At 45.8% G+C, this 16,114-nt stretch overlaps 1 protein-coding gene across 1 annotated transcript in view; it reads left to right on the top strand.

The window, feature by feature from the left end:
* The window catches only part of Vinc (vinculin), a 57,699-nt gene extending 42,030 nt beyond the window's left edge, over positions 1–15,669 (top strand). The window contains exons 20-25 of the mRNA XM_089551388.1: positions 999–1,114; positions 2,420–2,543; positions 3,638–3,728; positions 5,036–5,074; positions 9,487–9,656; positions 11,907–15,669. Of these exons, the coding sequence (XP_089407514.1) occupies positions 999–1,114; positions 2,420–2,543; positions 3,638–3,728; positions 5,036–5,074; positions 9,487–9,656 (540 nt within the window). The 3' untranslated portion in view covers positions 11,907–15,669. The remainder of the gene's footprint in view (positions 1–998; positions 1,115–2,419; positions 2,544–3,637; positions 3,729–5,035; positions 5,075–9,486; positions 9,657–11,906) is intronic.
* Positions 15,670–16,114: the final 445 nt, after the last annotated feature.

The raw sequence follows: 16,114 nt of genomic DNA, 5'->3' as shown, positions 1-16,114 counted from the left end.
GATATGGTTGTTGTGTTCTTTCTATAAAGGATAAGAATAAATAGTTAGCACCGACAAAATTGTAATTTGTCGCCTATCAAAGGCCATGCTACTGGGATCTGTGTATTGGCTGGCAGGTAACAGTGGCTTGATTCTTGGGAAGAGCCTCAAGCGTTACGGTTACCAAATCTGGCTTAAGATCTAGGTTGTTTTGATGCACCATAATAAAATTTAAAAAACAAAGAGTGCACTGACATAGAAACATCCTTCAGTCTATACTGACTGCAATAACAGGTACAGTTCCGAGCTCTGCTCCGAAACAAGAGACAACCCTAAATACACTGATTCGTAGCGCAAGTAAGTAGTAATAATAATTGAAATAGGTCGCACCGTTCAAATTGGCACCTGTTATGCTTCTTGCAACCAAAGTTGGCATCAAAAGGGCTTTGTCATCATGTTAATGGCTCGGTCCACAAAAGCCAGATGGTGGCCTTGTGTGGTACAGTTTGCAGAAGTGTCTTAATCAGCACAGGCAATTGGCCCAACATTGGAAACATGTTGGCAAAGACCAGTCCAACAAAGGACCAGAGTGGAACCATCCACTTGCAATATTGGGCCAATTTGGCAAAGACCGGCCCAACAAAGGACCAGAGTGGAACCATTCACTTGCAATATTGGGCCAATTTGGCAAAGACCGGCCCAACAAAGGACCAGAGTGGAACCATTCACTTGCAATATTGGGCCAATTTGGGGAAGACAGGTCCAACAAAGGACCAGAGTGGAACCATTCACTTGCAATATTGGGTCAATTTGGCAAAGACCTGTCCAACAAATGACCAGAGTGGAACCATTCACTAGCAATATTGGGCCAATTGTGCAAAGACCGGTCCAACAAGAACCGGAGTGGAATCATTCACTTGCAATATTGGGCCAATTACCTGTGCTGCTTGGGGTAAGCCATGGTTGGGGCTGCGGATGGAGCCTGCTGATGGCGAAGTGTGTCCGTCTTATCTGCGCAGATAGCGGCGCATGGCCTGCACCAGGAGGTGCGCCAATGGTCGAGCAAGGACAACGAGATCATTGCGGCCGCCAAGCGCATGGCCATCCTCATGGCCCGCCTCAGCCAGCTGGTCAGGTGAGCCGAGATCCCCTCCTCGCCTCCGCCTCCCCGCGTTTGTGTGGTGATGAATGTCTTGTAGCCTACGTTTAGGCTGCATTCACACCATAGATCCTCAGCCATTCCTAGCTGCAGCTGAAAGCCGTCGCGGTGGCTCAGTGGTTATGGCGCTCGGCTGCTGACCCGAAAGACGCGGGTTCGATCGCGGCGGCATTTTGATGGAGGCGAATGCCGCGGTGGCTAAGTGTTTATGGTGCTTGGGTGCTCACTTGAAAGACGTAAGTTCGATCCCAGCTGCGGCGGTCACATTTTGATGGAGGCAAAATGCTAGAGGCCCGTGTACTGTGCGATGTCAGTGAACGTCAAAGCATTATAGGTGGTCAAAATTTTCTAGAGCCCTCCACTACGGCGACCCTCGCGGCCCGAGTCGCTTTGGGACGTTAAGCCCTATTTAAACAGTTCCTAGCTTCAAGGTTCTGAATTGAAATCCGGGCATATTCTGTGCAATTCTGTACAGCTGCCCATATTCGTGCAAGCGTTTCTAAACACTGTATAATGCTCCTAGTGGGTGCAGTTTTGTAAGTGGAAGCAGCGAGCACCGGAGCCAGCAGTTGGTGAGATTTACCATCGGTGCAGAAAAAGTTCCGGGGAAAACAGTTGATGAGGGTGCAAGCAGTCACACCCACTTGCTGGTAAAGGAGAGAGAATTGATAACTAATCAATTTTTGTGACGCTCACGTAGCGTTGCTGTAGCTGTCACTTTACAGCATAGGAGGTCAAAAAGTTTAGGAGCTTTTCTTTCAGTTGTGCGCCATCTTTCTAATTGGTGGCTCCTATTAAGTGCATTCCGAGAGCTGTTCTGCTCTACCATCACTTCATCTAACAGCATAACAGCACAGATTTTCGTGCTGGGAAAAAACAGCACTGAGATGAGGGACAGAGAAAGAAGAAGATAACAGGACCGGCGCTGACTATCAACTGAAGGTTTATTAGAAACAACACGCAATATATGCTACATCGACAACCAAGAGCCCCCTCTGTAACAGTTCATGACTGTGAACTAAAGTATCTTGGTTCAGGTGATTGATGTGTCACTATGTCTTTTGTTGTTGCCATGTGCTCTTGGTTGTTAATGGAGTATATATTGCATGTTATTTCTAATAAACCTTCAGTTGATAGTCAGTGCCGGTCCTGTGCAACTAGCCCAACTCTCCATTTTACAGATTTTGGTCATGGCTGTGTGTTGTGACAACAGGGCTCACATTTCATGTTTAGCAAGCAAGTGTCGAGCGTAACCGTTGGCTTCTTCCCCCCGTGTGGCAGGGGCGAAGGGGGCACCAAGAAGGACCTGATCGCCTGCGCCAAGCAGATCGCCGAGGCCTCTGAGGAGGTGACCCGCCTCGCCAAGGAGCTCGCCCGCATGTGCACCGACAAGCGCATGAGGACGGTGGGTGGCAGTCGGCAGCAGTGTGCATTTTTGAGTGCGCCACCTAACAGTGGCATTGCCGGTGCAGTCGGGGGAAGAGGGGGAGGGGGCTTGGGCAGTTGGCGAACCACAGTTTGAAAAGAAGAAATCCCATGACGTACTACAGCCACTAGCTGTTTACGCGAAGCTTCCCGGCCTGAATGTTAACTGTCGTCGTGATCATTAAGCATGTGCAATCGCGTGACCAATCTGTGCTAATAGTCCGTGGTTTGCACTTGGTGCCAGCTTCGTTGCCTTCAGGAGGGGTGCGCAGTTACAGGACGCCACCAAAAGCCTTAAAAGAACACATTCAAGAAAGCATTCTGAAATGAATGGGTGGCATGACATCATCTATGCCTGCACAGTAGGAGCTTCCGCAATTATGATACAGCTCCAAGTGGCAATGTGGCACCCCAGTTGCATGGCCATAGGGCCAAGGATACAGTTGAAGTGGAGCGTTGTGCTCTGAACACTGCACCTTCACAATAAGGTGAACCAGCTAGGGCTGGTCATTCGCATTACCACAGATGTAACGACCATTAATTCTTTTTAAATTCTACAGTTAATCCATGGTTAATTCTACAGTTAATTAAGACTGGGTTTAACTGTAAATTATTTAGCCAGGTACTGGTTTGTACCTTTTGTTCCCAGCCCTTAGTTTTCTCTGTACTGAAAATTAAAACGTTTCAATAAACTCAAACTCACCAAAATTAGGTGTCTATACTCCTTTAACAGTGCCTGTTTGTTACACAGCAATTCTATTGAACTGAAGTCTTCTATACCTGAACAGATTTACAAGGTCCCGCCATCTGTGCCTTGAACGAACTCTGCTGAACTTGAACCTTTTCACAAAGGAGTCGAAGGATGGTACCACATTTGGCACTCAGTTGTGGCACACAGCTGTAAATGCCTTGTCGCTGAGCAGGAGACATTCGATGTACATTCGATTGCAAAGGTCAGCTGTCCCAGAGTTGTGAAAAGCTTTATTGCTGTAATCCATGTCGCTCTGTCTTAGTTTCCTCGGGGTGTGCTCATGTGTCTCCCTCTGTTCTCCTGTGCATGTGGCCCACTCGCAGAACATCCTCCAAGTGTGTGAACGCATCCCGACGATCGGCACCCAGCTGAGAATACTGTCCACCGTCAAGGCCACCATGCTTGGCGCCCAGGGTGAGTGTGCGCTCTGCTCTGATGTGATTCTTTATCTGAAAATTCGTGCTTCTGTAAAGAACATTAGTGCACCTATTGTTGCGTATTCCATAGGTCATTTTACAGCGACGGCTGTTAATGGCACCAACCCGTAAATCCGTGACGTTGGCGTAGACGTCCGTATAATTAAAGAGCGTTAGGAGGGCAGGCAGGAGGGTATAGGATAGCGTTTACTCTGTGCTATATGTGCAGTGTTGCTTCCTTTTCTTGCATTGTTTTTATTGCACATGTAGCATGGTGTAACAGCTATCACTGGGTTTTTACATTACACAGCATAGCTTAAACATTTGTCACTTTGTTTTTTCTTCTGTAGGCTTATGCGGGATGTTCGTATAATGTGTACTGTGTAAATAAAAGAATTAAATTACTGCCATTAGAAGAGCAGCATAGTGCTAAATGTTAGCAGTAGTGTGTGTGAAAATCGGGCTGTGATATTGACTGCAGCAGTGATGCCCACGTGTGCAGCTTTCACCTGTGGGCACTGAATGAGCTTTGGAAGCGAAAGGATTGCCCTTATGATTATGGTGGCATTACCTTTTGAAGATATGCTTTGGGTCAGTACTGCTCTGTTTAGAGGCTTTGCTCATTTAGAGCTTTGGTTGTCATAGGCTTACGAAAAGGGTTCAGCTTAAGGACAATGCAGTGAGCTATGGAAAGAAAAATGATAGGTGTAACGTTAAGAGACCGGAAGCGGGTGGAGTAGGTGAGAGAACAAATGTGGCTTAATGACATTCTAGTCGAATTCGAGAGGAAGAAGTGGGCTTGGGCTGGGCATGTAATGCGAAGGCAAAATAACCGCTGGTCCTTAAGTGTAATGGAGTGGATTCTGAGAGAAGGCAAGCGTAGCAGGGGGCGGCAGAAAGTAGGTGGGCGGATGAGATTAAGAAGTTTGTGGGGATAGGGTGGCCGCAACTGGCGAAGGACAAGGTTAACTGGAGAGACACGGGAGAGGCCTTTGCCCTGCAGTGGGCGTAGTCAGGCTGCTGATGATGATGATGTCAGAGGAGGTGGCGTGACTTTCACTTCATAAAATGCGAGAGTTCACTTTGCTACACTTATTGAAATTACTCGAGAATCGGGCAAAACAAGATTGAGGACGGACGTAACCTCGCTTGCTAGCTCTCTTGACTATAGTGCTGTCACATTTGCACTCACTGCTGCAGCCAACAAGTGCGCTTTTAGAGAGTATATGTCCCTTCCTTAAAATGACCCGGCTCGGAACGAGGTCTCCTGCACTCTCGTTGAGGATGATGCTTGATTCCCCACAGAGCCCATACCGACGCCCGATGGGAGCGAGATTATCTGTGGTAAAACGCTTCGCACGATTATTCTCTTGGTGCACGCTGAGTGATCTTCCTGACTTGCACACGTCAGGGCTGCATTGCGTACTACCTAGTTCGTGTGTGTGTGTGTATGCAAACCAGTGTGGGTTTACAAAGAGGCGGGCTGTAGCAGTGCAGCGGTTAGACGTTGGGGCTGTAGGTGTAGCAATGCTGAACTTTAGTTAAAAGAATGTGCCTGCCAGGCTCGTCATTTTTGTACTTTTGGCACTGACGTTCCTTCTTAACCCTTTCAGGCGCTTTGTACACAGTTGTGTCAGCGGCAGTTTTTTCTGAGGAACTGGAGCACTTAACAGTGATTTCATTATTTCAGTCAAATTGAGCACCCTTCTTGTTGCAAATAAGTTGCTTTTTGGTACCATGTAGCGAATGCAGTGAATAATATTTCACATAAGAGTGAGCTAGGTAGCACTTTGTCCGCCGTCTATATGCTGACAGATTTTGCCATGAGTGAAAACATCGATGGTTTTTGCTCAATTTCAAGCGTAACATGAATCTTCGAAACACAAAGCGATTCCACGATCCCTAGGGTGTTTACCTGACACACGAGAACATTTTGATGTTATTATTTCTAACAAATCTGACACTTTGTACGGAATTCTCCACATCATTGTAAAAATTTATCTGCTGGTCTTTCACGTTCGAAAACTAACCAATTCCCTTTCTTGAGGCCTGAATATACTACTTAGGTGAAAAAAACAATTGATTTCAGTCAAAACAAAAAATGGCGCCTGAAAGGGTTAAATCAGTCACCGGAAAGCCGTATGAGCTGTACTTGTAGCTTGGTACACAGAAGCGGTCGGTTGTGCACTCATTTGGACTGAGTTTTATTTCTAGTATACTGGATTTGCCATGAGGCATGCTGTGAGCCTATTCTTAATGGGGGGAGTTTGATGTGCAGAACCCATGGCAATGCAACGTCAGTGGTCTGCCTGATGACAGAGTGTAGTGAAGCATAGTAGATGCAGCTAGGTTTAGTGATCTCAAGAGAGCCATGAGAAATAGTTGCTGGAGACTGTCTCTGTTACTTTAGTTTGCAACTGCTAAGTGTTTGTGCGTTGTTCTCTCGTTTAAAAAGAGACGGTGGCAGTAGGTAAAGTGCTCGAGTCTCTTGCGAGTGACAATGGGAGCGTTTTGCCTTGACTTCTCAGATGTTTTGGCTGCCCTAACAGTACTATGTCGTGGTGTCTGTGTGTGCATGCGTGTTCTCATTAACTTCTTGGGCCCTTGTTGCTCTTGAATTTTGTTGTCTAACACTTGTGTGTTTGTTTGTGCTATGCTATGATAACTTATAACTTATAATGGTTATGATAACTTATAATGTATGCCTTTGGTACAAGGCATGGATCATGTAGATTTATAGGGTTAGTCTGTGAGCATTTTGTGCTTTTATCAACTCTGGGGGACGGTATTGTACTTCATGGGGGTGGAAAAAAATGTCCAAATTCTTTGAATTGTTTAGTTATTGAATGGCCCTAAAAAAAAAATTACTGGCGGTTTAGCATTGCTAAGCACAAAAACTGCGCGAAAGCAGGTTTTTATAGGTCGGCAACAACGCAGCATACCTGAAAGCGCGATTGAAAGCACGCGTTTCCTTTCCTTTCATGACGTGCATGGATGGAAGTTGATGAAGATGACGGGCCATGCTTAGCGCGAGGGTGTGTTGCAGTTTAACATGAGGCGTGATCGGCTGCCGTGATAGCGTAGTGCTCTTGTGCAGTGGCCAGCAAAGCTGATCCGTTCGTGCCGCGGCTGGTTTGAAACCAATCGCAGCTTTATTTTATTTCTTTGGGTTGGCCTAGGTCACCCTCATTAAAAGTCTCGTTTGTTCCCCGCAATTTCCCACATCACGTGACTAACTTCAGAGGCTTCACCACACACTGGCATTTTCCAGGCCATGAGGCCAATAGTGCTTTCGCACCAAAAACTGACAAAAACTGTTTGCAGCACGGAAAATTTATTTTATGAAAAGCTGGGTGATGGCAGTCCGCGTTTGAGATCAAAACTGCGCAGCAGCGATTTTCCGCAGTTCTAGCAAATGCTTTACTGTGTGCGAACTGTCTGGAGCATCAATGCAGAACTGCTCTGTAATGCCTCCTCACATGTTGTGCCACCTTGTGTGAGAAAGCTTCACTACACAAACAGCAAACGGCTCGTGACAGGCGTCCAGTTGCGGCACGCTCGAAGACGTGGGAACTACTCTGCAGTGATAAAGGTTATGCGAGATAGTATTCACGGAAAAGGCTCACACGTGTCCAAGACAAGTTCTCCAATCTTCATGATTAAACTGCGCGAAAAAACATGGACAGAGACAGAAAACACGTACACACATGGAGCGCAGAACTTCCAACTTTTATTCGAAAAACGCTTCGAGCATTACCTTTTATACGCTGTAAACAACCACCAACATGACACAGCCGGGATCAAAACAGGTAAGTATTGACAGTTACGTGTACATGATGCGCAAACCCGCCAGAGCGCCAATCTAAACTACTCTAACTCATGTACATCATGAGTTACGTCATGTACACGTAACTGTCAATACTTATCTGTTTTGATCCGGGCTGTGTCATGTGGTGGTTGTTTAGAGCGTATAAAAGGTAATGCTCGAAACGTTTTTCGAATGAAAGTTGGAAGTTCTGCGCTCTATGTGTGTACATGTTTTCTGTCTCTGTCCGTGTTTTTTCGCGCAGTTTAATCATGAACGACAAGCACCAACTAGCCCACCAGAGAACCCTTCTCCAATCTTATAGCACAAGCCTGAGACACTCGTAGGACAGCACATTACACAGAGTTTGTCTGTGTAGACGTGCTGCTGCTGAGACCAACTAAATGTAGAAATCTCTTGTTTGAAAGATGCCCACAACATGCTCGCTCTGTGTTTCATCATTCAGTTCTTCCTCCTATGTTGTGTTGCGCACTCACGCCAGTTTGCGTTCAAACCATACGCTACCAATTCTTTACTCTCCTTTTGTTGTTTTTTCTTTGTTATTTTGTTATCGCTGTTGTCTATAAGTGACTGCTTTTGAGTTCCGTTTTTTGCTCATTCTTTTGTGTTCGTCTCTCTCTCTTTCAAATTTGAAATGAACAAAAAACAAAAAAAGCACTAAGAAGATGGAGTAAGTATTAACACGTTCTTTGTCTCCGCTTCAGGAGCTGGCAAACACGATGCGCGTGTGGCATGCACTGCTTTGTTTTGTATACCATGTTTGCGGGACGCGTGAGCCTTTCTTTCTTGGTCGCATTTTTGCACCATGCACAAGTGTTTGCACTTGCACAAGCTGCACGCCAATGGCTGAAGTCGGAGCTGTGCGAAGCCGCTTGGTTGCCACTCGATCTATCCCAGAGTTTGCCTGGCTTGTTTTTGTGTGAACGCCTCCCCTTCTTCATCCTGATGCATGGTTTTCTGCACTGTTTCTGTTTTCTGATATTTTTTCCATGTTTCAGTGTGTGTATATATATATATATATTAGCGAAGTATACGCTTCGTTAAAGGAAACATATTTATTTCATTTGACTCCACGTTTCGATTGGAAGACCGATCTTTTTCAAGACGTGGAGTCAATTGAAATAAATATGTATCCAATATTTTTTTCATGTTTCAGTGTGTGTGTGTGTGTGTGTGTGTGCGCGTGCGTGCGTGCGTGCGTGTGTGTGTGTGTGTGTGTGTGTGTCACAAACTGCATATAAGCAGTGAAATACGTATGTGAGGTGCCATTGGAAAAATAGCTACCAAACGCTCTAGCCGAGTACATCTCTACGTGATCATCTCGGCTCTTAATGTCATTCAGTTGCAGCTTACAGAAAGTGCAGAACTTGCACAGGGGTCTCATACCAGAAACACAAGAGTGAGTTGAGCAAAAAAAAAAAACTTGGTAAGGCACACCATTACGTATTAACGAGCCACAAACGCCATGATCTTGTGACAAAGGGGTTAAACGGGGCAACAAAGGAAAGGCATTCACGGAACACAGCTGGAACCAGAACTGTCGCTGACTTCAACATCAGCTGAGCATGGCCATGTGAACAACGCTATTGGGCATCTGGCGAGTCCGGTACAGATTTGCTGCGTGAAAGAGCAAAGTGTGAGACAGCTGTCGGTATTTCGTTGAGACTTTCTCAGTTTCAAACGTAGGATAAAAAATAAGAAACTAAAAAATGTGAGGATCTGGGGTTCCAGGAGTCCCTTCTTTGTCACTGAGCTGGGGGGAAGGCAGGGAGGGTGCTCGCTGAGCTCAAGGTAAGGCTGGAGTGACACCGTAAAATGGCGTTGTGCATTGCATCTTGTAGCAGTGAAGTTTGAGCATAAATCAAGCTAAAGCATCGTGGGCAGATTAGGTTAGCGTTCTACATTGACCCGCTTGTGGTCATGCACACAGGCACGGAGGAAGACCAGGAGGCAACGGACATGCTGGTCGGCAACGCCCAGAACCTGATGCAGTCGGTCAAGGAGACCGTGCGCGCCTGCGAGGCGGCCTCCATCAAGATCCGCACGGACTCGGGACTGCGTGTCCGCTGGATCCGCAAGCAGCCCTGGTACCAGTATTAGGCAAGGCACCAATCCACTCTGTTTTTTTTTTGTTTTTTTTCACATAGCTGACCTGTCAATTGCAAATGCGATTGGCTTGCAGGGTGACATGTGGCAGACATGAATACTGCCAAGCTGAACTTTTTGTTTGTCTTTTATTTTCGGGGGGTTGATTTCCCCTCGCTACATATGCTTTTTGGTGTGATGGGTGTAGCGAAATGTTTTCATTACAAAATCCACAGTTGGCTCTCAGTTACTCAAACTCGAAGAGGACTTAGAATTTGTTCACATTGATGGGAGCCTTGTTAATACACTTGTTGACACAATCAGAGCTGTACTTTGAATGAACTGAAAGTTCAAGTAAATGAGTTTGAATTAAGCAAGTTCTAATTAACAACAGTCCACTGTAGTTGAAATTGAGATTGCTGAGTTTGAATGAGCATTAGGCTTCTTGGCCACAGGGCTTCTTTGAGAGCGAAAAAATTAGCCTACGATTACCCTTCTCGGTAATGTGCTTTTTGAGCACAGCTAGTGTGGGATTCGAACCATAGGCAACTGCATATGGAACATTTAGTGCCAAAAGGAGGCGGCTCTAGGTTTCGAGCTGGGTAGCGCGCACAGCGTTCTGCCACCAATGAGCGTTGCCTCGGGCGAACAACCAGCAAGCTTACAGCACGCGCTATTCTGGTGCCATCTCGTGCGAGCAATGCATACCTTACTGATGACGTCATGAGCGAATAGACGGCGGCATCGCACACTAGTCTGATGCCGTCGGTCATCGCCGCGCAACCTACCTTCACGCTACCACCGTGCCCTCTTCCTCCGCTTTCCTCCTTGCGCTCTCTTCGATGTCTTTCATCCTCCGTTGCGCTCCGCGCTAGGTTACGCCGAGGCACGCCACTCAACCCGGTAACGGGCACCTAAGAGCTGCGCTTCATAAACTTTTGCTGCATGTAATGATGTGGAGCTGCAGGTGTTTGCTTGACTCATCATTTGCACGCCAGCTGTTCAACTGGAAAGTTGATAAGTCAACAAGAGCAACCTAGTCACATGCTTGTCACACAATTCTGGCTCAGTTTACCAAGCGAGAGAACAGCTGTGGAGTGTGTCAGTAAGCTTTCAGGCCCACAAGCTACAATCAGTGCGTAGTAAAAAGGGCAAAACGCTTGTCTAGAACCCCTTCTGGGCGTGTTTCGGCCTGAATACGCGATATCGAGCGGTAATATTTCATTCAAAATGGTCTGGATATAAGCATGTCCAGTTAAACTCATGGGATTTCATTGTAATTTTTTTTTACTTCCTTGTCGCAGTGGCTTTTGGGGCTGCGTAACACACAGTTCGGTCGTTCTAGACACGCGTTTTGCTCTCTGTACATAGAGCAGTGTTCGAATATGCTCTGTAGATGTGCTCTTGAAGGTGGTGACCACTGGAGCTCACACTTGCATGTCTGTTTCTTGACAAAGCTTAAAGTCTGACGTTTCATCATTTGTACAGAGTGTTGCTGTTCGTGGGAAGAACAGGCGCAGTCATGGAGCAAATTTTTCACGTTTGTTGACGTAGGCTATGCGTCTCCGAAGCTTACCGTATTTACTCGAATCTAGGCCGGCCACGATTCTAAGCCGAGACCCGAAAGTTGAAGGCCACAGAAAAAAAAAAAACTTACCTCGATTGTAGGCCGGCCGAAAAAACAACTGCGAACAAGAGGTACAGCACGCAAACGACATTTACTGCCAGGAACCCGCTCAGGCTGATCCCGGGCTGGCGTTTGGGCGAGGAGACATATGCAACGCCAGCCCGGGATCAGCCGCCGAAGTCCCGCCCGGCTTGAAGATTTGACGACTGCTCTGCAGCGAGTACAACTTTCCGCTTGAAGGCGGCACTATAATGGCACCGCCTGTTTAAAAACCACGCACGAAAACTTCACTGCTGCGAATGTGCTCACGCCACCGCACGAGAACAGAACAAGGCCAAAATGGCAGCCAGTGCTCATGTGTGCTTTGATCAGTATCGGCTACGGATAGCAACGGCTACAGTGCTGTCTTTCGTTGGCGTTTTGTGGGGGCGCCACCTGCATGCTACATTTATTCGTATTTTACGAATACGAAACCTCGAAACGAAATCCTTGAATCTAAGCCGACATAAGAGTTCTACATCTCGTTTTTTTTTAAAAACTATCAGCCTAGATTCGAATAAATACGGTAGCTCTGAAGCTTGAGCCTGGAAGCACATCCCGACGGAGAACTGAAGCGATTTCTATTGGATGCACCGCAGATGGAGTTGCCAGCGGATCGCGGCAGAGCATGACTGCTGAGCTCCCCCGTCGCCCACTGCCACCCACCTCCGCAGTTTTGCTGCTCCGCAAACTGCGAAAATGCATCGTGGGATCCGCGGGAAGTGCCGCGAGGTGCTCGGGTCTTGCACACTTTCGATCGCGTAAGCCACTGTTACAAGTGGTTCTCGTCGTCTATCGAAACGACCGAAAGCAAACAGCCAGTGTCTAAAGTTCTCCGATGGTGCCTGAAGTCCTTTACACTGAACAGAACGGATGCTAGCAGACCTTTGTTGTAGCAGTTTATTTGTTTTTTTTTCTGAGCAAGCCCTTTGGGCTCATGTTTATATGGTTATCGTTCACACGTATGTTAGTAGTGACTGTAGTGGTACCTTTATTGACTGCTGCTCTTTAATGAGACTGCTGACCTGTCCACGTTGTCACGGCAGATGTTTTGTGAACTGAGTTAAGATTTTATCTATCTTCAGGGTGCAGGGCTAGATTGAGCCTGCTTAATGATTTTTTTTCATTTCTTTCATACGCACAACAACAATGGCACCCCACTTTCATTTAGAAATTTGGGCTGCGTTCTCAAGTTTTACTGGAATTTTTTTTTTCTCTGCTTTGTGTCTTGCGTTGCTATTCAGTCAGCTGCACAGGCAAGAACAAAAAAGTAAAAATGAGTAGCTTTTATGCCAGTTGTGTTCGGGCACGCCAGAATGTCTCGAATATCTTGAGATTTGCCAGTCTGTTCAAGCATCAAACATATCTGAGCTACAGGGTATATCTGCCGCTGAACAATAAACTGGTGCTTAGCAGGGGGTAGGGCGCTGTTGTATAAGTGCTCGCAAAAAACAAAAAAAGAGTACGCCGAACTGAAAAATGAGGCGTGTAAAGCAAAGGCCGTGGTTACTTGGTCATCATTTACACCATGACTGAACAAACCAGTCATTGTTCCCATCCGCCGTTGTAGTTACCACCATGACAAACTTGCATTACCATGAGTGAGTTGTGATTCACTCGATGACCGAGTGCATGAAGGCACTGCGTAGGCTTTTGATATAGTGCATGCCTTTTTGTTGGCAATTTAACTTCTTGCTTAGATTCTCCTGAAATATGCGAAGTTTGCAGCTGTTTTCGTGCCACTAGCAGTGATGCAGTTTAGGATTTTGGTGCGTGAAGATAGCACACATCTCTTTGCAGATGGCATTACGTTGACACCCTATTCAAGTGTCTATCATGTGTCTTCCATGTGCTGAAGGTCATTTTAATGGAGCCACAATGGGATGTTTCGATGTGGTGTCCTGAAAAGTTAGCATTAGTTTATGAAGCATTCTTATTTGGAATTTTTACTGATTATTGACCAGGTTTTGACCGATTTATTAAGATAAGGTATGAAGTAATCAGAAAGTGAAGCAGCTCCATTGGGGCTATGATGCATTTGAGTGTGTGTGTCTTGCTACAACATATGACAATATTTCCTGCACCGTTTTTTGATCTCTTAGTTAGCAGTAGCAGCTCTCATTTTCTTTCTTATTAACCTCATTTGCTTGCGAAGGATATGTCCAGCACTGTACCATGCGTGATCTTAGTTTGTCTAAAAAGCTATACGACATAGGTGCTGTGTTGCTCTTATTAACGGTAGTTTTTAGTGAGGCTTCTTTGTACGAACCCGTCTTTTTGCCCTCCAGACATTTCTAGACATTTCTAGACATTGCACTGCTTGAAGGAACCGGAGAGGGTTTTAGCGACTCTTTCTTACACAATGGTTGTGCCATAAGATTCTTAATCCTTCAATCGTTTCTTTTTGTTGTTGTTGTTCTCTTTTTTAACCTTTTACATTTAAAAATGTACTCATTTTAATTGTGCGCGAGGTATCGCTCTGCCTCTGGTGATGCGAAATGGTCTCGGAAGATTGGGCTGTGGTTCTTGTGAAGTTGCCTGCGCTAGTGTCTTAAGCCATGTCACTGCCAATCCAAAGCAATCCCACGTAGCTGCACGAATCCACTGTCAATTTGAAACAGCGAAGTCTAATGTGGACAGTATGTTAAGGTTTCCAAGTTGCCTGCTTCTTTGTCAATGGACAGTAGACTTTTCTGTAGGATCCAACCCAATTTCTCACCGTAGAGAAATCGGCGTTCAACAAGCTGAGTTTCCTCGAGTATCTTTGCGTCCGTAATTTTTACAGTTCTTGCCGAGCTGTAAACGGAGCCTTGTGTAACTGTTGATTGGCCTCACAGTCCTTTTTATTTGTTTGAATGTTTAGGAGCTTTTGGTGAAGAATGCAATTAACCGATAAAAAAAGAATGCGCAAGAACAAGCACGTTGTTTTCTTGAGGGTAATGGCACGTTTTATAGGCTTCTGTCCTTTCAAATGTTTGGTGGTGGACAGTACTGCCTTCCCAGCAAACCAAAAACCTCTCAGAGACGTCTAGCTATAGACGTCTCTGAGAGGCTTTTGGTTTGCTGGGTTGCTTTTCCCTGTCACCCGAAGCCATCTCGCGTCACCAGGGGGCAGCAGGCGTTCTGGTGCAAAACAGCTGCTTTGTGTGTCTCTCTCGTTCCTGTTGCATTTAAGGCTTCTTTCCTCGTGGTGAAATGTTCTCTACACATTACCTTGCACATGACGTGCTTTTGCACGTGTTTATCCGCCCACCATCATCTGTGTCGCATGTAGAGTGCAGTGAAGCCTATACGTTTTTTACACAGTGTCATGCCGGGACAGAGAACTGTGTGAAAGCAATGGTGCCAATATGCGCGGGTCTTCGCTGCCAATGCGAGCTACTTCGCATTTGTGGGGAATGTGAGAACTTGTACGCTTGTCCCAACATTCAACTTGGCCTGATGGTATCAGTGCATTTGAGAAAACTTCAAAATCTTCCAGACAACCATAGCTAGCTAGAGGTTTTCATCATTCATACATCTGAAAGGATAACGGAAAGCTTTTTCAAAAACCTTAGTGGGAGCGTTGAGTGTTTTACGATGACAGTGCATTTGGTTTTGCAATGAGTAACAGCGGTAGGAGCAGCAACGGAGAGGTAGTTGCATCAAATCGATGTAACCACCACTGTGCAATTCCATGAAAGGTTATCTGCAAAAAAAGACGACACGAAGATAGAAGACACAACAGGACGAGTGCTTGTCCTGTCGTGTCTTCTGTCTTCGTGTCTTCTTTTTTTGCACATAACCTTTCATGGTGTTACAAGTATCAAGCCAACTAGCCCAACATCTCTTGCTGAAATGTACAATTCCAGTTTTGTTGATGTGTACTTGCCTTCAGTAGGTGGCTTCTTTTGAAACGAGACTGTAGACAGTGAAGTTATGCGATGTTGCCTCACAGCATTTTATACCCACAGACTCTCAATGAGTAGTCTTCTATGCAGCCGTAACATGCAAGAGGTGAATGTGTGCATCATTGTCAAAGCCATGGAAAGGTTCAGGAAAAGGCCGGACGTGTTGCCTTTGACAACATGGCATTTAATGCGTGTTTCCTTGTTGCTTTTGTTGCCGTTTTCAGCGATGATGGTTCTTGCAGTGGTGAGTTGCAACCTGTTTTCTGTTTGTGCTTGCACGTGTCGATGGTGCCTTTCATTTTTTTATGCATACGCTGCTTCCTTATGCAATGTGTGCCACTTTCATAGGGCAGTGGGCCCTTCACTCCGAGTGCTTTTTACATGCCAGTGACTACTCCGTGTACTGCAATAACCCTCTTTTATTTCCTATTTATATCCTCTATTAGAGCTAATAAAGAATTATTACTCCTCATGTGGCCTCTTGGTGGTTTTGTTCAGTTATCTAGTGCATCCATAGCTACCGCGCTCCGCACATCATAAATACATATATGACATGATTAAGAAAACAGTCGCTGTTTTTCATACTCTGATAATTTTGGCATTTTAGGGTGACTGTCTCGAATAAACACCGCACTTATTACAATAATTGTTGTATTGCTGGTTTGCTAAATGCACAACTTGAGTATTTTGTGGGACAGATGTGTCCCAAGATTGCAGATACGACATTTTTACTGAAAACAGCTCTGATAATCTGGAAAATTGCGTAAAAGCAAGAGACTAGAGACACCTCTCGAGGAATCCCGTAACTGCTCTGCCAAAGGTCATGTGCTGGCTGCGTTTGCTTCATAGCTCTCGCGTGCAATGCTATTTCAATGGGAAGTACTGCCGAAATAAGTACCATTGTTGAGACGCAAGCA

The sequence above is a fragment of the Amblyomma mixtum genome, chromosome 1 (genome assembly GCF_055824585.1).
Source record: "Amblyomma mixtum isolate Tamu chromosome 1, ASM5582458v1, whole genome shotgun sequence".
In the NCBI taxonomy this organism is placed as follows: Eukaryota; Metazoa; Arthropoda; class Arachnida; order Ixodida; family Ixodidae; genus Amblyomma; species Amblyomma mixtum.
The sequence above is the reverse complement of the archived record's forward strand: the minus strand, read 5'-3'. Positions and strand labels throughout refer to the sequence as shown.